We start from the raw sequence: 23516 nt of genomic DNA, 5'->3' as shown, positions 1-23516 counted from the left end.
AGACTTGGTACTTGCCATCAAACAGTTCCATGATCAATGCGGGCAATTAGGGTATATTTATTATATGATACTGTTGCATACTATTCTACATATTATAATTATTTTGTAGGCTACATTACTTCCAACGTTACCATTGATGATCTGAATGTGGCAGCTTTCACAATGAATCAAACCACCTTTCTTCATTTGTGCGTAAAGGCAAACATTTTCCATTAAGTAGGATTCATGATTATTCCCTAAACATAAATGTGTAAATTTACCCATGGGTTCTGAAATTGAGGCAAATATGTACATGTTTCAATGGCTTCTATATTCTGAACGCATTCGCCATAGTCTTCATTCAAGTCTTGTGCTGATGAAATTCAAATTAAAAGGTACACCATATTTAAAGAGATTGATTTAGAGAAATGAACAGATTAACGATACTAAACAAAAATATAAACGCAACATGTAAAGTCTTGGTCCCATGTTTTATGAGCTTAAATAAAAGATCACAGACATTTTCCATACACACAAAAAACGTATTTCTCTCAATTTGTGTGCACAAATTTGTTTACATCCCTCTTAGTGAGCATTTCTCCTTTGCCAAGATATTCCATCCACCTGACAGGTGTGGCATATCAATAAAATGATTAAACAGCATGATCATTACATAGGTGCACCTTGTGCTAGGGACAATAAAAGGCCACTCTAAAATGTAGTTTTGTCACACAACACAATGCCACAGATGTCTCTCAAGTTTTGAGGGAGTGTGCAATTGGCATGCTGACAGCAGGAATGTCCACCAGAGCTGTTGCCAGAGAATGAAATGTTAATTTCTCTACCATAAGCCGCCTCCAACACCGTTTTAGAGAATTTGGCAGTACGTCCAACCGGCCTCACAACCACAGACCCTGTGTAACCACGCCAGCCCAGTACCTCCACATTCGGCTTCTTCAGCTGCGGGATCGTCTGAGACCAGCCACCAAGCCAGCTGATGAAATTGAGGATTATTTCTGTCAGTAATAAAGCCCTTTTGTGGGGAAAAACTAATTTTGATTGGCTGGGCCTGGCTCCCAAGTGGGTGGGCCTATGCCCTCCCAGGCCCACCCATGGCTGCACCCCTGCCCAGTCATGTGAAATCCATAGATTATGGCCAAATTAATTAATTTATATTGACTGATTTCCTTTAAATTAACTGTAACTCAGTAAAATTGTTGAATTTGAGGCATGTTGCATTTATATTTTTATTCAGTATAACTGAACAAAAACTCCCTGATCAAATTGGTATGTTTTCTGGGGTTGAATTCCATTTATTTAGTGCGCGCAAGGGACCCCCCCCCCCCCTCCCCTCCCCCCCCCTCGTTACATGCCTGAAGTCTGAATACCAACTACTGAGAAGTGCGTAGGAAAGGCGTGCGTAAGAAAGGCGTACATTTACTAAGTCTGAATCGGCCCCTATGCGAGGCAGCAGCAATACTTCAGGTCACACACACACTTTAGCAGCAATCTCATGTATCCTCTTGAAATATCAGAGGTTATACTTTCTTTTATTTCTCCTCTGTGTCCGTAACATTGGCAGGTGAGTCAGGAGAACGTGAAGAGTCTGAATGGTAGGGCTTTGGCATGCTGAGGAGGGAGACGGAGACTGTACAACCCAGTAGATAGGCCCAGGACAGACCAGGCAGATTTCCTTTGTACAGCTGAGTCACTCACAGTTCCTCCTCCTCATCTCTGGATGGTGTTTCTGATTGGGAGAATGAAGTTGAGATCCTTTCTCAGCTGGAGCATCTGCCACGACTAGAGAGAGTGAGAGGGGTGGGGTTAGATTTGGGATGCCCCAGGCTCTCAAATAAAAATTGTGGATTTACAATGGGGAAGGAAAACAACCACAGTGAAACGTTCCCTAAGTCTACCTCAGCGAACTGTGCTTTGATGGCATCAAACTTGACCTTCTCATGGACTGCCCTGGCTGTGTTGGTGCCATCAAATGGCTCTGAGAAAGCAACAATGGAGACAACATTTCAGTTGGGACAGATACCACATTAAAACATTGACACTGATTTAGCAAGAACCAGATGTATTGCACCAGCATGTATTGCACAATCATGTTTTGTAGCATAAGCCTCTAGCCCCTAGGTGTCAATATAAGAAGATGATCTAAAAGGGGAGACATTACATCATGGTAATAACAGTTTTTATACAGTCACTACACAACTGTGTGGGAGGCAGCTCGGTGTCAGTGTCATGGTTAGAAGTGATTGACTAGTTAGGTCTGGTCTGGCCTACCTTCCACACAGATGAACTTGTCTCTCCACTCTAGACTATTTGACTTGGGCAGAGCCTTAGCCTCTCGCACCGAGATCACCTGTTTATCCCACCTGAAACAGAGGAGAGGGAGTGTGTTGTGAGCATGAGTAGACATCTGTGTGTGTGTGTGTGTGTTCTGTTTATTGTAGGCATAAACTTCAGAGCTCAATCAGAGTTTCTTGGAGCGTCCAGCAACGCTGCCAAAAGGTTGAAGGTCAGTTTCCACCTGTTGCAGTCCCTCAGACAGCAACATGACACCAGATAGAGAGGGGGAGTGGGAGGAGAGAAGAGAGTACATACCAGCTGTGACAGCAGTAAATGACGATAGTTTCTGATCGAAACTCCATATTTGGTGAGTAACAAACGTAATTTGACATTATTAAGCTTGAAAAGCTGGTGAACGGCAGGTTGAATGGCTGCTTCCTGGGCTTAAAGGAGATTCACCATAACAATGTCTACTGTAAGGCCAGATTCTGGTTCAGATGAGCACCAACTGTCATTATATGCAGATGTTGTGTTATTGTATGCGAGTGATCCAATAAATTATATTCTGGCCTTGTTCAAATGTTTAACACTAAAACCGCCATAGGCCAACGGCCACTGACGTTTGATTCTGTAAGTAAAAAAAAGGTGGCCCCCCCAAAAAAGCAGTGCCATGCTCCTTCCCTTACTTTTCCTAAATGTTTGTATTTTACATTGTGATTTCAAAATTCGGTCAAATATGCAAACAAAAAAGTATTTAGAGCCTTTTTACCAGTTTTTTCCCACACCTATTCCCAACTTAACCCGCCAAGTTAATGTGCTGTAGGACGTTGGTACCCAGCCAGGCGCTAATGCGTCTCTCTCCTCACTGAATGAATGACAAATGGATGAATGGGCGATAATTGTGCATCTTTCTTCACAATTGAACTTAAAAATTAGGCCTAACTGAATGATAAGAAGGATGAAGAGGTTGATTTAATTCAGAAAGACAATAATGTAATGATGAATGTGTGTTATGCCTATTTATCAGCAGCAAATAATTTGACCGCGCCTTGCAGGTTGATTGACGCTTTACTTTGTAAAAAATAAGCCGTTACAGGAGTATTTTATTTACTGTAACTCTACTACTAATCAAATGTATTGTAAGGAAAACTAAAACATGCTACGTGTTGCAGTAGGCCTTTAGAATAATGCTAAACATATCCTTGACTCTATCTAGGTTGATGAGCGGGAAACAAACGATGCCAGTCAGCCTGCACAGCCGGTCCATAGAAATAACACCATAAACTATACCGAAACTAATTTCACACATAAGAGTTAGACTATAGACAAGATTAAATTATTTGATGAGTGACAATTCTTAGACCTATCAGTTATCAAATTGTATATAGAAAAGATGGGTGCACCTTGTAATTGACAGATGCAGGGAAATGAGCATTACTTTATCAAATCCTCCTTCAGAGTCACATGCAGGTAAAAAAAAAATTGATTTCTATATAGTATCAGAAAGTGCATATTCTGCAGATTCTATGACATTTACCTTTGTAAAATAGTGCAGCTCTGTTTCCAAATTTCACTTTTTCCAAGAATATCTGTCTCATTGCAGTCAGCACATGACCACTGGCTACTAAGCAAAAACTAGTAACATAATAAACTTCAAATTAAAATATGCTATTCTGTCGTCAATAGATGAATGGGCAATAGAAACCAGATGGAAACTGATAATGGTGCATGTGACTACAATGAACTGAATGATGGGGAGGATGAAGAGGGTGATTGAATTGATCTGAATTGAATCTAGAACAATAGTGTAATGATGATGAAGAATTGTGGGCGGTCTAATTATTTTCTTACGAAAGGCTGGAAATTGTATATAATTTCACCTCGGAGAGTCAAATCAGACACTGAATACAACACACAATGTGTGTAGCGCATATTGGAAAGACGAACCAAACGAATGGACGCACTGACAGCATTGCAAATGCTGCAGAATTTAGATGAGTTGGAGTCTGTTGCTGTTACTCCCATCCCTATTGCAGAATGCAGCCTTTTGACAGCATGTACTAAAGTCAATTTAATCCACACTTGCATTAGTCCCCTCGTTTGGTGATTGGGATTTAGGCTGTGACAACGAAAAGGCAGCAGACCGACCTACAGATTTGTAACTATGAAAATCCTTTTGTCAGATTGCGAATCCAAAAGTGTAAATTAGAAAAATCATTTGGTTAGGGTTTAGGGTCGTCTTGTCTTCAGACGATATTATTTTGCATTTACTTTATTTACCTGATCAGTGGAACAATTCTTATTCTTAACAATGAGCTAAAATATAGTGTAGTTATATTGCTTGTCAGCAAAAACACTACTTTTATTCCCCACACTTATTTTATTATCCCGATTCTTCCCAATATTGCCGGTGTAATCACATATTTGAAATCTGATATGCCTACTTGTGTCTTAAAATGAATTATATGAGACTATGCATTTTTTGTAGCCATTCATGGACAGTTTTGAAAATTGATATTCATTCGATTTTTCTTGAAGGTTCGGTGATTTTGAGAAATGAATTGTTATAACAACAACATTTTCAAGCACCCAGCACTTGTGAAACATAGATCAGGGGTGTCCAACCCTCCTGGAGAGCAAGCAGGATTTTCTTCCATCCCTCTTTTAAAAAGATAGTTCACCCAAATTAGAAAATTTTTGTGTTCTTACCTTGAAAGCAAGGAGACTGTGATCTATGATACAACTGTCCACATGAGACCAGGGTTCAATCCCTGCTTCCAACCTTCCCACGATTTTTCCCATTTGCCTGTCTCCCCATTTCGTTACTGTCTGAATAAAGTACCAAACCACCTAAAAAAATATGTACAAATAATATTAGCATACTTTAAATTTCATCCCCCAAAAATCTCAAAGTAACAAAGTTCAAAGCATCCTGAATACACCTGACCCGTGGATGTTTTGGAGAGAACAAATCCACCCTGCTCATAGGCCTAAGCCATGTCAAAATTCGTAAAATCACAGGAAATCAGCTTTAAAAACAGTAACATTTTCCTGGGGGAGGACACCCAGATCCCCCTGCTAGAGGATGTGCCAATGAAATTCACATAGCAAATCTCCCTCTAAGCTTTCTTCAAAAGTTGGCAGCCCTGTATTTGGCAACTTCTCTTCTCCAATTAACTAGCTAATTGTTTGGATTTAAATACCAGCCTAGCTAGATCATCATCTCATGTAATTTCAATGCATCTCATCTACCATCTACTGGACCAAAGGCAGGACCACAATATTCATAAATGGCAGCAATCTTCATAAGGATTCCTCAGAAGTTTTGCACAGATTAAAACAACCCTGTGTAAGGAGTTTAAGAAGTCTCTTTCAATACGGGATCCTACAAAAAAAAATGCAGAAGGCGAGGACGATGAGGTGGTAACCTCCAACCTGCCAGTTACTGACTCTGTGGCTCAACACAAAACTGCCTTGGCTTCCATACTGGATGAAGTTTCTCCTTTGAAAACCCGCCTGGTGTCTTTCTCCAAATATTCTCCCTGGTACACTGAGGAGCTACGCTGTCTCAAAGCAACTGGCCATCATCTAGAATGATGTATGCGCAACATCAGAAAAAGACTACAAACAGGCCTTAAATGCAGCTCGGACATCTTACTACTCCCAACTGATCAGCAATGGCAGTGGTAACTTCCAGGTGCTGTTCTCTACTGTAATCAAGCTCCTCCAACCTGTAAACAACTGCTACAACTGCTACATCAGCCTCCCCAAAACGATGCAATCAACACCTTTGCTTCTTCCAAAGCAAAATTGAAAACATCAATAATACCATCCTATCATCTCCAGCCCTTGTAGTTGATCTACCCAGTCCTATGATCCCTGAGTCAAGGTTCTCCACCTTCACCACAGTCACTGCAGCTGATGTAACCAAGCTGGTTAGGAGAATGAGGCCCACCACTTTCTCACTTGACTCTATCCTCACCTCCTTTCAGAAGACCTGCTTACATGCTCTGGAACCTTTCTTCACGGAAATCATCAACATTTCCCTTACAACTGGATATGTCCCTCCTCAGCTCAAACTGACAGCAGTCACACCAGTACTTAAAAAGCCTGGATCTGACCCTGACAACCTCCAGAACTACAGGCCTATCTCCAACCTGCCCTTCCTGAGTAAGCTACTCAAACGTGCTGTGTCTAGCCAATTCAAAACACCATATGGCCACTCACAACCTGCTTAAGCCCTTCCAGTCAGCTTCAGAGCTAGACACAGCACAGACAATGCCTTGGCAAGGGTCACCAATGAGCTCCTCATGAATGCTGACTCTGGGGCTGCCAGCATCCTCCTACTGCTGGACCTCAGTGCAGCATTTGACACTGTCAACCAGGCCATTCTGCTGGACAGCATGGAGAAGCTCCTGGGCCTGTCAGACACTGATCACTCCATGTTTGTAGCCCTCGGCCCTAGTAGGTCAGACACAGTGGTGGTCTACCAGGGGGTCCCTCAAGGCTTGGTCATAGTGCCACTACTGTTTTGTATCTACATGCTGCCACTGGGAAATATCTTGAGAAAACACGGACTGGGCTTTCACTTTTATGCTGATGACACACAGCAAAAATAGAGAGGTCACCCTGACTGGCATTCGCACCATCATTAAAGAAAAATTTCACCACTGCTCTATTTCACTACGTATGTCCATTAATATGTCATTAACATACAGTATCATATGCATTATAAAAGTTTAGAATTTTATCACTACACACAAATACAAGTAGAAACGGGCCAGCTACATTTCCTGGATGTAAGCAAACCACACTATCCAGAATTCATAGCAATTTCAGGACATGGAGAACCTCCTCGTGGAGGTGTATCCAACTGATGTGATAAATATCAAAATGCCTTTGCTTGTATCCAAAACTTTCAGCCAGAGGATTTCGAAACGTAACTGAAGTCATAACTGATGGAGTTGCAATGTCGCCGAATGTTGAAAAGTGATGCTATTCCATCGATTTTCCCCTTCACTTCAAAGAGGAAGGCATCCGATCAGCCAACATCAGCGTAGCAGAAAAGTAGTCAAGCTGAGGTAATGTAGCTAACGTTACCTAGCTAACTACATGTGTTTATCAAAACCAGAATCTAGCTAGCTTTCATAATACGCTGGCTAGACATTCCAAAACATATCAATGTAATTAGCCAGCTGCTATCTGGCGATGTGATTAGTAACTTTGCAAGCTAACGTTAGCTTCGTTAGGTTACGTTAGCTAGCTAACTAACTACCGCAGAGGCTAACGTGACTAACGGTATGTGTTCTATTTAGAGTCCAATCCCATCAACATCGGCAGCGGCATCAAAATCAAGCTCAGCACCAAGAACTAGTGTAAGTCACCTTCTAAAATCGACAAAATCCTTCCACGATGAGTAAATAAATATACTGGTACTAGGCATAAACACGGTCTGTGTCTTGTCATAGTTGGTGTGTTTACAAGTAGGCTACAACTTCTACTGTAGTTATCTGTATTATTGAGGCTTAGTTGATTGTTCATGCAAGGCTTGAAGTCTAAATTGGGGAAAAAAATGGTATCATTAAGGAGGGGATGGTCTGGGTGACTGACTGGTGTCTGTTGGGGGTGGGTATTGTGTGACGGTTAGTATGCATGATCTATTGACATGAGGGGGGTGGGTGGATATAGTACCTTGTTTGAATGTGTATTGATGGGGACAAAGTAGTAAAATGTTGGCTTATCACTGACTACTGTGTGTCCTACAGACTAATCCTAATGTTGATGACGATGACCTTGACACGAGCTTTAGTAGTGCAGAGCCTGTAGACCCACTGGATGAAAGCTTTCAGCCTGGAAAAATCTCAAGCTCAACATCATCTGACTTTGAAACAAGCCAGGACAGCCAAAGGTATTTATGAAAGCACAATAACCTTGAGAAAGCAATCACTAATACACTAAACTGTCTACAAGACAAGTGATCCTCAAACTTTTCACAACCTTGCAGTCAGTTCTTTGGCATGGAGAGGGGTTGTCAGTATACTCTTCTACCCTATTCACTATTGTTGGCAGTGTTCGTCTACTCAACAGCACAACTGTAGGTGCTCATACACAAAAATACACAACTAAATGGTCTACAAGTCAAGACCCCCTCAAACTTTTCACATCTTTACTAATAGCCCATCTCAAAGCCCCATTATTGACTGAGTAAAAAAACACATACCAGTCTACTGTACCCCTTTTTGTTTACAGATGAACATGGTTTATTGTATGGTTACACATCTTCATGATCAGTCTTCATGTATTTCCAGGAATGTTGAATGTCCATATTCAGTTAGACTGATGTTGTAGTATAATATAGAATACTTAGTATGCTCACAACTGTGGTATACACAGTGTACAAAACATTAAGAACACCTGCTCTTTCCCATGACATAGATTGACCAGGTGAAAGCTATAATCCCTTATTGAGGTCACTTGTTAAATCCACTTCAAATCAGTGTAGATGAAAGGGAGGAGTCAGGTTAAAGAAGGATTTTTAAGCCTTGAGACAATTGAGACATGGATTGTGTATGTGTGCCATTCTGAGGCTATGGCAAGATAAAAGATTTAAAGTGCCTTTGAATGGGGTATGGTAGGTAGTTTTTGCTGGGTTTTCCATGCTCAACAATTTGCAATGTGTATCAAGAACGGTCCATCACCCAAAGTACATCCAGCCAACTTGACACAACTGTGGGAAGCGTAGGGCCCCACAGTGGAGGTGTCATAAAACCTAGCGGTCAAACAGGGAAATGGTTCCAATTGTTTTTCAACCATCCATAGGGAATTTTAGAAACACTTCAAATAAAGGCTTTTTCGTGTAGGCTTACCCTAGCGTGATGTTTTGATAACTATGTAAATCTCTCTCGGCAAAGGTGACTTTTATCAATATATACGGCTATTTACTCTCAGATTTGAAAAGGCAAATTAGCATCGAAGTACACATCATGCAAGACTACAAACCCCTGTAAACTCCTGCACGTCATCTCTGACACCTTTGCTAACAGGTATTGTTTAAATTTAATACTTGCACAAGACAGTTCACAAAATTGTCAATTTAAAGAAATGTAGCCAATTTATTCATTACAAATTTGAGCTAACATTAGATAGTTAATCCAGAAATTCTTACCTTTGCCTCGATTCAGCAATCTTGTCCAGATCATCATGGCATTTGTAGTGCTTTATGATAGTCACATTAGCAGCTAATTAGCATTTATTTTTGGGGGGTGGTAAATACAGGCGAATATACTGATAGAAGTCACCTTGTCCTAGAGAGATTTACACGGTTATCAAAACATCACGGAAGGATAAGCCTACACAAAACACAGCCCTTATTTTAAGTGTTTCTAAAATCCCCTATGGGAAAAATGAATGGTGGAAAAACTATTGGAACCGTTTCCTTGTTTTACCGCTAGGTTTTATGGGTCACACTGTGGTATTCTGTTGGAGTCAACATGGGCCAGCATCCCTGTGGAATGCTTTCGACACCTTGTAGAGTCCATTTCTGAGGGCAAAGGGGGGGTATTGCTAGCTGTTGTACATATGAATATAACAGTGTTTATATCAGCTTTTTTTCTTTAACAAGATTCCAGCTGCATCAGAAAGCAATAAAGTGTTGACTTCAACTTCTGGATCAATTCATTGTGATATTCATGAAACGTGTTTGGACAAACTAGCTTCAATCTTACTGCTAAAACAAATGATGCAGGGAGTTGGTCATTTCAACGTACATTTGTTGGCAAGTAAACTTGCTTCAATAAAACAATAGATTAGTCTGTCTAACCACGAGTAAAGTCACACCATGTTTTAAAAAAAATCACGACAGCTGTGATGGAAAGAGGAAGTTTCAGTACAATTTTATAAATGCCTACAGATAATTTGTTAATTTGACATGGTGGGATCTTTTTTGTCTGTAAAATGTATTATGAGAGAAATGGCGGCGGAAATGCCTTTATGCGCAAATACTAATACAATAACCATCAAAGCAAACTTGGAGTCTCGTGATGATATGGTGTGTGATCCTTCCACTACGACTTGGGAAACCATGCAGTTTATTAGGCTACAGATGACATAAGTTGTGATGAACTTCACAGGGTGTTGAAAGTGCACACTATGTGCTTGATGCTCCTTTCAAATAAATATCAAGGGTCTTATTCTGGTGACATGATGATCAATGCTTGACTGCCATGTGACAAATATTCTCGCTCTTATTCATAATAATATCATAATGTAGACTAACCTACCTGCACTGTATCTGCGAGCTGTTGGCTATAGTGAATGTTCCAAGACCAGCGTAGGCACATTTGCTATATTTTTGGGACAAAACATAGAAAACTAAATCTGTAGAGTTGAAAATGCGATGGAAACACATTGAACTTTAGATTTTTATTCGGTACATGAAAACTATAGCGGAAAATTGTATTTTGTGTGCACTACGGCATCAAGCACTGATTTTTCTCGGCAACAAGTCAGTTTGGTAGAAATACACCACTGGAGGGAAAAACCTTTATGCAGATTTTTTGAGATTTGCATGAAAATCTGTCGCCAATTGGATGGAAACGTAGCTAATATAGCAAATAAGTAGACATGGCTAGTATTCAAGACAAAGTTTATTTGCTCAGGAGACCGAGGTGAGTTTACACAGCAGTATCCAGGAACAGTTACTGTATAGCAATGTATGTCATATACAGTGCCTTCAGAAAGTATTCACACCACTTGACTTTTTCCACATTATGTTGTGTTACAGCCTGAATTTTTTGTCACTGGCCTACACACAATACCCCATAATGTTAAAGTGGAAGAATGTTTTTTGACATTTTTACAAATTATTTACAAATGAGCTAAAATGTCTTGAGTCAATAAGTATTCAACCCCTTTGTTATGGCAAGCCTAAATAAGTTCGGGAGTAAACATATTCTTAACAAGTCACATAATAAGTTGCATAGACTCACTCTGTGTGCAATAATAGTGTTCAACATGATTTTTGAATAGCTACCTCATCTCTGTACCCCACACATACAATTATCTGTTAGGTCCCTCAGTCGAGCAGCGAATATCAAACACGGATTCAAACACAAAAACCAGCAAGGTAGTCCAATGCCTCGCAAAAAAGGGCACCTAGAGTAAAAATAAAAAAGCAGACATTGAATATCACTTTGAGCATGGTGAAGTTATTATTTACACTTTGGATGGTGTATCAATAGACCCAGTCACTACAAAGATACAGGCGCCCTTCCAAACTCAGTTGCCTGGGAGGAAGGAAACCGCTTCAGGATTTCACCTTGAGGCCCAATAGTGACTTTAAAACAGTTACAGAGTGTAATGGCTGTGATAGGAGATAACTGAGCATAGATCAACAACATTGTAGTTACTCCACAATACTAACCTCATTGACAGAGTGAAAAGAAGGAAACTTGTACAGAATAAATGGATGGATCCTGTTTGCAACAAAGGACTAAATACTGCAAAGAATGCGGTGACGCAATTTACTTTTTGTCCTGAATACACAGTGTAGTGTTTAGGGAATATTCTATACAACAGCCTCCCGAGTGGCACAGTGGTCTAAGGCTTCAATCCCAGGCTGTGTCAGAGCCGGCCGTGACCAGGAGACCCATGAGGCGGCGCTCAATCCAGCGTCAACCAGGTTAGGGCCCAGCGTTTGGCCGGCCGGGATATCCTTGTCCCATCGCGCTCTAGCGACTCCTTGTGGCGGGTCGGACGCCTACAAGCTGACTTCGGTTGCTAGCTGTACGGCGTTTCCTCCGACACATTGGTGCGGCTGGCTTCTGGATTAAGAGAGCAGCGTGTCAAGAAACAGAGCGGCTTGGCAGGGTCGTGTTTCGGTGGACTCATGGCTCTCGACCTTCGTCTCTCATGAGTCCGTAGGGGAGTTGAAGCGATGGGACAAGACTGTAACTTCCAATTGGATATCACAAAATTGGGGCGAAAAAAGGGGTAAAAGTTCAAATATATAAAAATATGTTTTATATCCAATATGTTATATATCTGAGTACCACTCTCCATATTTTTAAGCATAGTAGTGGCTGCATCATGTTATGCTTGTAATCGTTAAGGATTGGGGATAAAAAAAGAAACAGAACGGCGCTAAACAGGCAAAATCCTAGAGGAAAACCTGGTTTAGCCTGCTTTCTACCAGACAATGGGAGATTAATTCACCTTTCAGCAGGACAATAACCTAAACCACAAGGCAAAATCTACACTGGAGTTGGTTACCAAAAGACAGTGAATGTTCCTGAGTACAGTTTCACTTAAATCTACTTGAACATCTATGGCAAGACCTGAAAACGGTTGTCTAGCAATGATCAACAACCAATTTGACCGAACTTGAAGAAATTTTAAAAGAATAATGGGCAAACGTCACGTGTGGAAAGCTCTTTGAGACTTATCCGGACAGACTCACAACTGTAATAGCTGCTCAAGGTGCTTCTACAAAGTATTGACTCAAGGGTGTGAATACTTACACTACATATACAAAAGTATGTGGACACCCCTTTAAATTAGTGGATTCGGCGATTTCAGCCACACCGTTGCCGACAGGAGTATAAAATCGAGCACACAGCCATGCAATCGCGATACACAAACATTGGCCTTACTGAAGAGCTCTGACTTTCAATGTGGCCCCGTCATAGAATGCTACCTTTCCAACAAGTCAGTTCATCAAATGTTGGCCCTACTAGAGCTGCCCCGGTCAACTGTAAGTACTATTATTGTGCAGTGGAAACATGTAGGAGCAACAATGGCACAGCTGCGAAGTTGTAGGCCACTACAGGCTCACATAACATGACCGCCGAGTGCTGAACCGCGTAACGAGTAAAAATCGTCTATCCTCGGTTGCAACTGAGATCCAAACTGCCTATGAAAGCAACGTCAACACAAGAACTGTTCATCGGGTCTCCATGGCGGAGCAGCCGCACACAAGCCTAAGATCACCATGTGCAATGCCAAGCGTCGGCTTGAGTGGTGTAAAGCTCGCCGCCATTGGACTTTGGAGCAGCGGAAACGCGTTCTCTGGAGTGATAAATCATGCATCACCAGGAGATAACTGAAAAAAGTCATGGCTGTGTGCTTGACGGATTAATCTGAGTTTGGCGGATGCCAGGAGCTACCTGCTCCAATGCATAGTGCCAACTGTAAAATTTGGTGGAGGATGAATAATGGTCGGGGCTGTTTTTCATGGTTCAGGCTAGGCCCCTTAGTTGCAGTGAAAGGAAATCTTAACGCTACAGCATACAATTCTGTGCTTCCAACTTTGTGGCAACAGTTTTGGGAATGTATTTCCTGTTTCAGCATGACAATGCCCCCGTGCACAAAGAGAGGTCCATACAGAAATAATTTGTTAAGATCGGTGTAAAAGAACTTGACTGGCCTGCACACAGCCCTGACCTCAACATCATCTAACACCTTTGGGATGAATTGGAACGCAGAATGCGAGCCAGGCCTAATCCCCCAACATCGGCAATGATTTTGGAATGAGATGTTCGACGAACAGGTGTCCACTTACTTGTGGTCATGTAGTGTATGTAAATGAGATTTCATTTTCAATCAATTTTGAAAAAAAAACTAAAAACATGTTTACACTTTGTAATTATGGGTTATTGTGTGTAGATGGGTGAATTAAAAAAAAAATATTTAACCCATTTTGAATTTAGGCTGGAACACAACAAAATGTGGAATAAGAATAAAAATTACTACTAATGCTTATAATAAATACTACAGTTCTACAAAGGGAATACTAGCATATGGTGCAGTGTTAGGAGTCATTTTGATACAAGGGGAGATTGTTGTTATGGGACCCTTCACATCTCCTCTTGCGAGTCATCAACTTCTTAGTAGCCAAGCAGTATTGTCTGTGAGAGAAAGACGAAAACGCTATTAGATATTCATGGGCAATTGTTGTGTAATGTCTGTATTCCTACTGTAGCAGCATGGTGTAGAGTATGAGACATCCCACAGACACGTTAGCTAGCTCGCTACAACCCACAGGTATAGTTACTCCAAGACTAATATGAGTCATAAAGAGCCAAAGTCATTATTTTACTCTCCGCCATCATCACCAACACATTCCTCCAGTTTTGCTCTAATGAGAGGCACTGAGGCTAGCTAGGCTAGTTAGCTAACTAGCTATAATGTTAGACTACAGTACATTTTATGTATAGCAAACACAGCTAACTCGCTAAACGTGGCTAGTTTGGCTTGTAGTGGTACTAGCAAGCCACGTTATGGCCGAATCGATCACCAAATTGTACTGTACAACACTTCCTTGTGTAAAAAGAGGTTATATTGCTAGCTAGCTAACGACAGCAAAATAACTTACTTGTTTTTAATTTGCACTACTGAGTCCTGGTTCAGCTGGTCTAGGATGCAGTCACTGCTTGCTGGTCTCACAATTATTTTTCTTTCCATTTCAACTCCTCTTCAGTGTGTTCCGGCTCAAATAAATAGGCTGTTAGCGTGATTGTGCAAACCCGGCGAAACACAAAGACCAAAATAATTGCTACAAAACAAGACTCCATTCATTTTTAGATCAGACAGCAGGTTTAATCAACTTGCTGTCATAATTCAATAAGAATTATGTAGGAAGACTGGAAAAACACCCCAAATAGTGTCTTGAAGTTAAGTTTCTATTTAATATGGCTTGGGGGCAGTATTTCGACGTCTGGATGAGAAGCGTGCCCAAAGTAAACTGCCTGTTACTCCGGCCCAGAAGCTAGGATATGCATAATTGGTAGATTTGGATAGAAAACACTCTAACGTTTCCAAAATTGTTAAAATAATGTCTGTGAGTATAACAGAACTGATATGGCAGGCAAAAACCAGAGGAAAATCCATCCAGGAAGTGGGATTTTTTTGATGTAGGTAGTTTTCAATTGAATGCCTATTGAGTATCTAATGGGTTAGGACCCAGATTACAGTTCCTATGGTTTCCACTAGATGTCAACAGTCTTTAGACATTGTTTCAGGCTTGTTTTCTGAAAAATGAAGAAGAATGAGACCTTTTTGTCAATGGACTGAAGAATCATGCAGTGCTGGTTTGCGCGCGTGACCGGGGACGCGCCCTTCATTGTTTTTCCTTTCTATTGAATATGCTATTGTCCGGCTGAAATATTATCGATTATTTAGAAAACTGACAACCTGAGGATTAATTATAAACATAATTTGACATGTTTCGACGAACTTTAACGGTACTATTACGATGTATTCGTCTGCATGTTTTGACCACCTTCGAGCCAGTGGTTAACTGAACAAAACATGCCAACAAAACTGAGTTTTTGGGGATATAAAGAGGGACTTTATATCGAACAAAACAAACATTTATTGTGTAGCTGGGACTCTTGTGACTGCAACCAGATGAAGATATTCAAAGGTAAGTGATTAATTTTATCGCTATTTCTGACTTGAGACTCCTATACTTGGTTGGAAAATGTTAGTATGCTTTTGTAAGCGGGGCGCTGTCCTCAGATAATCGCATGGTACGCCATCTGTAAATATAAAAAAAGCCACAGAAAAAGTCATTAATCTTCCCGCTAGCCATGATTGGCTGAGATAATAAGTGGGCTGGACATGCCGAGAGATGAGTTTGGAATGGTCTGCCATGTAACAGCTTCTGTCTATTTGAGCTGGTCAGTATGTGTAGCTAATCCTGTCTAACGCAACATTTTTTAAAAAAATATATACACTGCTCAAAAAATAAAGGGAACACTTAAACAACACAATGTAACTCCAAGTCAATCACACTTCTGTGAAATAAAACTGTCCACTTAGGAAGCAACACTGATTGACAATACATTTCACATGCTGTTGTGCAAAAGGAATAGACAACAGGTGGAAATTATAGACAATTAGCAAGACACCCCCAATAAAGGAGTGGTTCTGCAGGTGGTGACCACAGACCACTTCTCAGTTCCTATGCTTCCTGGCTGATGTTTTGGTCACTTTTGAATGCTGGCGGTGCTTTCACTCTAGTGGTAGCATGAGACGGAGTCTACAACCCACACAAGTGGCTCAGGTGGTGCAGCTCATCCAGGATGGCACATCAATGCGAGCTGTGGCAAGAAGGTTTGCTGTGTCTGTCAGCGTAGTGTCCAGAGCATGGAGGCGCTACCAGGAGACAGGCCAGTACATCAGGAGACGTGGAGGAGGCCAACAACCCAGCAGCAGGACCGCTACCTCCGCCTTTGTGCAAGGAGCAGCAGGAGGAGCACTGCCAGAGCCCTGCAAAATGACCTCCACAAGGCCACAAATGTGCATGTGTCTGCTCAAACGGTCAGAAACAGACTCCATGAGGCTGGTATGAGGGCCCGACGTCCACAGGTGGGGGTTGTGCTTACAGCCCAACACCGTGCAGGACGTTTGGCATTTGCCAGAGAACACCAAGATTGGCAAATTCGCCACTGGCGCCCTGTGCTCTTCACAGATGAAAGCAGGTTCACACTGAGCACATGTGACAGACGTGACAGAGTCTGGAGACGCCGTGGAGAACGTTCTGCTGCCTGCAACATCCTCCAGCATGACTGGTTTGGCAGTGGGTCAGTCATGGTGTGGGGTAGCATTTCTTTGGGGGGGCCGCACAGCCTTCCATGTGCTCGCCAGAGGTAGCCTGACTGCCATTAGGTACCGAAATGAGATCCTCAGACCCCTTGTGAGACTGGTGCGGTTGAGACATATGCTGGTGCGGTTGGCCCTGGGTTCCTCCTAATGCAAGAAAATGCTAGACCTCATGTGGCTGGAGTGTGTCAGCAGTTCCTGCAAGAGGAAGGCATTGATGCTATGGACTGGCCCGCCCATTCCCCAGACCTGAATCCAATTGAGCACATCTGGGACATCATGTCTCGCTCCATCCACCAACGCAACGTTGCACCACAGACTGTCCAGGAGTTGGCGGATGCTTTAGTCCAGGTCTGGGAGGAGATCCCTCAGGAGACCATCCGCCACCTCATCAGGAGCATGCCCAGGCATTGTAGGGAGGTCATACAGGCACGTGGAGGCCACACACACTACTGAGCCTCATTTTGACTTGTTTTAGGGACATTACATCAAAGTTGGATCAGCCTGTAGTGTGGTTTTCCACTTTAATTTTGAGTGTGACTCCAAATCCAGACCTCCATGGGTTGATAAATTGGATTTCCATTGATTATTTTTGTGTGATTTTGTTGTCAGCACATTCAACCATGTAAAGAAAAAAGTATTTAATAAGATTATTTCATTCATTCAGATCTAGGATGTGTTATTTTAGTGTTTCCTTTATTTTTTTGAGCAGTATATATTGCGTAGTAGAACTGCATAAGTGTTTCTCTCCACTTTCTGGAGGACCGCATTTTGAAATCAGTGGAATTAGATTATGATAGCAAAGGAGGAGAAAACACCTGTCTCCGGATCTTCAAACTAAGGGCAACCATGGCATCCGTGACAGAGAGGGAGAAGCATCCATAGTCTAGCTAGCTACATTTTCAGATATTACACGTTTCTATTTTTGTCAGGAAGTCATTTTCATTTCAAGTTAAAGTGTACAGTTAGCTAGATATCTAGCTAATGTTAGCTGGCTGGCTCGCTAGCTAACGTTACGTGTATGATCTGTGTAGTAATATTATTTGTATCTCAGAGCAATTTGCTTTGCTAGTTACAGCCCAATGTTAGCTAGCTAGCTAACATTGAACCTGGTTGGTTAGCTAGTGCAGATTCATGCAGGGTAGTAACATCATGTTGTTTATCATCATCATTGTTTAGCTACATGTCTTAACAAAAGACTCCACTATGCAAGTAACCATTTCAATAGAATGTTAATGATGTCACTGCAACGACTGTTGATAGACGTAGCTGGTAAATTTGGTCTGACTATCTACTCCGATTTCAGAGCTCAACACCTGTTGAATATGGCCGGTAGTGTCAGTAAACGTTGGCAAAAAAAAAGTATAAATTGTTGCCAGCATTTCAATTGCAGTCACTAATGCTCTGGATAACATAAAAACAACCTAACCAGCTCTTCTAGGGCGAGTAAAATGGTCAGTGAGCTGTTCTCTCATTTGTGTCTGGAAGTAGCTAGCAAGCTAGCCAACATTAGCCAGTTTGCTTGGGTGCTTGACTTCTGTTGTTAGGACATAACGCTCGGAACAACCCTTAAAGAGAGGGGCTAAAGCTTAAAGTGTGAACGATGCTGAATGGGTGTAGACAAGGTGCTCTCCAATAGGTGCACCAAAACATTCAAAAGGCAATTTTCTCAAAAGTGAGATTACAAGTTTATCAACTTTAAAAGCAGAATTACTTAACCATTGTTCCTCAACTGTAGTGTATAATATACCATTTTCGAGCTCTGAGTCTCTACTTTTATCCAATGTAAAAAAACACCATTTCAACTTTTGCTACATAAGACCGAATCGAGCCGGCATTGACATTGAAATCCTGGTTCACAGCTACCAAGCTATCCACAACTCTGGACCCAAAAATCTGTCTGATCTTATCCTGACCTCCTGCCCCAAAACGCATCCTTCGCTCCTGCAGGTCCATCTCCCTTCAGCAGCCCCACAGCGGACTAAAAACTATGGGTGACAGGGCTTTCAGTTGTGTGGATCCTCATTAATCACTGTCAGTCTTTAGCTCAGCTAAAGACTGAGTTTTTCAGAAAAGCTTTCAAGGACCTACATTATACAGTTGAAGTCGTAAGTTTACATACACCTTAGCCAAATACATTTAAACTCTGTTTTTCACAATTCCTGACATTTAATCCTAGTAAAAATTCCCTGTTTTAGGTCAGTTAGGATCACGACTTTATTTTAAGAATGTGAAATGTTAGAATAATTGTAGAGAGAATGATTTATTTCAGCTTAATTTCTTTCATCACATTCCCAGTGGGTCAGAAGTTTACATATACTCAATTAGTATTTGGTAGCATTGCATTTCAATTGTTTAACTTGGGTCAAACGTTTTGGGTAGCCTTCCACAAGCTTCCCACAATAAGTTGGGTGAATTTTGGCCTATTCCTCCTGATGGAGCTGGTGTAACTGAGTCAGGTATGTAGGCCTCCTTGCTCGCACACGCTTTTTCAGTTCTGCCCGCAAATTTTCTATAGGATTGAGGTCAGGGATTTGAGATGGACACTCCAATACCTTGACTTTGTTGTCTTTAAACGTTTTGCCACAACTTTGGAAGTATGCTTGGGGTCATTGTCCATTTGGAAGACCTATTTGCGACCAAGCTTTAACTTCCTGACTGATGTCTTGAGATGTTGCTTCAATATATCCACATAATTGTCTTTCCTCATGATGCCATTTATTTTGTGAAGTGCACCAGTCCATCCTGCAGCAAAGCACCCCCACAACATGATGCTGCCACCCCCGTGCTTCACGGATGGGATGGTGTTCTTCAGATTGCAAGCCTCGCCCTTTGTCCTCCAAACACAACGATGGTCATTATGGCCAAACAGTTCTATTTTTGTTTCATCAGACCAGAGGACATTTCTCCAAAAAGTACGATCTTTGTCCCCATGTGCAGTTGCAAACATTAGTCTGGCTTTTTTTAATGGCGGTTTTGGAGCAGTGGTTTCTTCCTTGCTGAGCAGCCTTTCAGGTTATGTCGATATAGGTCTTGTTTTACTGTGGATATCGATACTTTTGTACCCGTTTCCTCCAGCATCTTCACAAGGTCCTTTGCTGTTCTGGGATTGATTTGCACTTTTCGCACCAAGTACCTTAATCTCTAGGAGACACAATGCGTCTCCTTCTTGAGCGGTATGACGGCTGCGTGGTTCCATGGTGTTTATACTTGCGTACTATTGTTTGTACAGATGAACGTGGTACCTTCAGGCATTTTGAAATTGCACCCAAGAATGAACCAGACTTGTGGAGGTCTCCAATTTGTTTTCTGAGTTGTTTTTGATTTTCCCATGATGTCAAGCAAAGAGGAACTGAGTTTGAAGGTAGGCCTTGAAATACATGCACAGGTACACCTCCAATTGACTCAAAACATGTCAATTAGCCTATCAGAAGCTTCTAAAGCCGTGACCACATTTTCTGGAATTTTCCAAGCTGTTTAAAAAGGCACAGTCAAATTAGTGTATGGAAACTTCTGAGCCACTGGAATTGTGATACAGTGAATTATAAGTCAAATAATCTGTCTGTAAACAATTGTTGGAAAAATTACTTATGTCATGCACAAAGTAGATGTCCTAACCAACTTGCCAAAAACTATAGTTTGTTAACAAGACATTTGAGTGGTTGAAAATCAAGTTTTAATGACTCCAACCTCGGTGTATGTAAACTTCTGACTCCAACTGTATATACAAAAGTATGTGGACACCCCTTCAACTTAGTGGATTTGGCTATTTTAGTCACACCTGACAGGTGTTTAAAACCGAGCACACAGCCATGCAATCTCCATAGACAAACGTCAGTAGAATGGCCTTACTGAAGAGCTCAGTTAGTTTATGACGGTGCCACGCTGAAAGTAACAGAATGGGACCGCCGTGTTTTGAAGCGTGTAAAAATCGTCTGTCCTCGGTTGCAACACTCACTACCGAGTACCAAACTGCCTCTGGAAGTGCCTGACCTCACTAATGCACTTGTGGCTGAAGTGAAGCAAGTCCACGCTGCAATGTTCCGACATTTAGTAGAAAGCCTTCCCAGAAGAGTGGAGGCTGTTATTGTATCAAGGGGGGGGGGGACCAACTCCATATTAATGCCCATGATTTTGGAATGAGATGTTAGACGAGCAGGTGTCCACACACTTTGGTCATGTAGTGTATGTTTATTCTGTTCTCATGTCCACCGGATCTGACAACACCTGTAAATGGCTTTGATTGTTGTCTGCTTACAATGTTCTGTGTTTTGGATTGTTTTTATTATCAACTAATACATTTTCTTAAGTGCGATGGATGTGAGAAAAGCGCTTAACAAATGAAATGAATTATTATGACTATTATTAACTAGCTGTCAGTAAGTTATTGTAAAATTCAAAGTAACTTAATAGCCAGTAACTTACTTGCAAATAGCTGCCAGTAACTTACTGTACTTTCACTGAACTTTAATGATTACAAGATAGCTTAACATTAGTTTACAACTACTAAGCATTCTGTGGTGAGCACACTTGGGACATCCTCAACATCTTGGTTGACAACCACTTGACCTTGCTGCCACACCATCAGGTCAGTGGACGTGACAGATCTGCCACAGTAGGTTACTGTGAATTTTACCATAACTACTTGCAGCAAGCGGACAGTAAATTATTGACAAATACAAATTAACTTCCTGGTGACCAACTGCCATTAAGTTACTGGAACTGCAAGAGCTGTACTCTTAACAGTGCAGCTCTTGATTATCACAAGTTCTTACAACGATTAAACTGGTACAACACATCCAAAACCGTTTGTCACAAATACAACATATTTTAGACCATGCCCCCAAATATGCTAATGGTCACCACCAGCATAATGCCCCCACCTACATTTCAAAGTACAGTCATGATTGTACCAATTAGGTTCCTCTACAGGGGGATTCCTTGTGAGAGGGTTAAAAAAAATGTAACGGTTCTAAATATGTTTTGATTGATTGTAATGGTTTATTTGTTGAAATTGTAATTTTATAATTGTACCTTGCAGTATTTTTTATTCTTGGTGTTTTATTTGGAATGTTCATTTTCTTGATTGTGAAGATGTTTGTACTCAGGGCACCATTGTGAATGAGACCCTGGTCTCCCATTAATAAATACAATTAAAATAAATAAATAGCATTCAATACACTGCTCTGTTGTACAAATTGTGCCAAAACAAAAAGGTCAAAGCCAAAGATATTGATATTAACTTATGTTAATAAGTTAAGATATGCTGAGCAATTAGCCAAAATGTAGTTTCTCCCCCATTTTTAAACAAGTAAATGACCAACGTTGGTTAAATTAATTGAATATCCATTTAATTCATTTTTTCTTCGGTTTTACACAAACTGTGGGACGTTGTAGTTTACAACAGGCAAGTATTCAACAAAGTTTAGGACAGAAAACATGGTAATTAACTACAAGGACCACAATCCATTGCGCCTACAGATGCCTGAACTTGCCAGGGCACAGACCACATGCGAGGAAGTGTATTAGCATATAGCTAGCATCTGCTATGGAAATTTGTTAGTACTTATTAGCATCTGCTAGCTTTTTTTTTTTTTTACAGACGGTTATTGGTCTTTTTTGCATTAAAAAAAGTGACCCCTTGTTCTGCAACGTAAGTAATACCTTATACCCCAGTATGGCACATGGACAGTAAAAAAAAAGGTATGAAAATCTGTTTACCACCCAACCCTACCGGCAACTTTACTTACCTGGCGACATTGCTGTAGTACTTGCAGAGTAAATGTTGACTTTTTGAGGATTATTTGAAGGCTCTTACCTGAAGACAGTACTAGAGGAATATTTTAGCAGTATTACCTAAAGACGGAGGTGTAGTACTTGAGAAAGCCCAGCAGCAGCTCTCCCAGTGAGGCCTGGTTAGAGGAGGAGTAGGGGGGGATATCTCTAGGACCCTCAGGCACACGGTGGATATCCATGGATGGACTAAAACACTCCTGAAACAGCAGGGGTGTATTCATTAGTCACACACTGTTGCAGAACGTTCTGCAGCTTAAACAGGTTCTGCAAAGTCAAGCAAAAGATGTTGAGTTCTGTTTAGTTCTTAAACAATGTTTTGTGCGTCACATTGCAGAACGTTTGGAATTAAACGGTTTCCTTGCAAAATGTTTTACTACGCTGTGTCTTATTTTTCGTCCCTGGTGTTTAACATGACCTCATCAAACAGGGACAGATCATCATCCTACAGGGACAGATGACATTGGTTGTGTTTCCCTGCTCAGACGTTGCATCAAACAATGGTTGCATGCCACGTCATCGACCAGATTGCCATAACCTATGATGCGGATACATAAATTATCTATCCAGGCATGCGAAGATCTGGCATGTATTAGCAAAGTTTGAGCAGGGGAATACAACACTAATTACACTGGGAAAGATGGCATTATCACACAGGAACAGATGACACTATCACACAGGAACAGATGACATCATCACACAGTATGTTGTAAATTACATCATCATACCAGGGTTTCCGTTGGGAAAATCTGGCACCACACATTTTACTGGGAGCATTTTAATTTAATGAACATTTGAAAAATTTACCGGACCCATATGCATTGGGTGCGTAACCTGATCAGGGCGTC

General features: G+C 41.3%; 1 protein-coding gene and 1 long non-coding RNA gene across 3 annotated transcripts in view; one reads left to right on the top strand and one right to left on the bottom strand.

The window, feature by feature from the left end:
* Window positions 1–1477: 1477 nt before the first annotated feature.
* tent2 (terminal nucleotidyltransferase 2) overlaps window positions 1478–23516 on the bottom strand; it is a 38457-nt gene continuing 16418 nt past the window's right edge. For both annotated transcript variants that reach the window (XM_029722231.1, XM_029722232.1), the window contains 4 exons: window positions 22732–22868; window positions 2269–2360; window positions 1896–1975; window positions 1478–1779 (listed from right to left, as the gene is read on the bottom strand). In XM_029722231.1, coding sequence (XP_029578091.1) covers window positions 1708–1779; window positions 1896–1975; window positions 2269–2360; window positions 22732–22868 — 381 coding nt within the window. In that variant the 3' untranslated portion in view covers window positions 1478–1707. The remainder of the gene's footprint in view (window positions 1780–1895; window positions 1976–2268; window positions 2361–22731; window positions 22869–23516) is intronic.
* LOC115167632 (uncharacterized) overlaps window positions 7034–23516 on the top strand; it is a 48494-nt gene continuing 32011 nt past the window's right edge. The window contains exons 1-3 of the long non-coding RNA XR_003870518.1: window positions 7034–7355; window positions 7590–7649; window positions 8040–8182. This is a non-coding gene — a long non-coding RNA (uncharacterized LOC115167632). The remainder of the gene's footprint in view (window positions 7356–7589; window positions 7650–8039; window positions 8183–23516) is intronic.

The sequence above is a fragment of the Salmo trutta genome, chromosome 29, assembly GCF_901001165.1.
Source record: "Salmo trutta chromosome 29, fSalTru1.1, whole genome shotgun sequence".
NCBI classification, from domain to species: domain Eukaryota; kingdom Metazoa; phylum Chordata; class Actinopteri; order Salmoniformes; family Salmonidae; genus Salmo; species Salmo trutta.
This window is presented reverse-complemented; position numbering and strand designations above follow the sequence as displayed.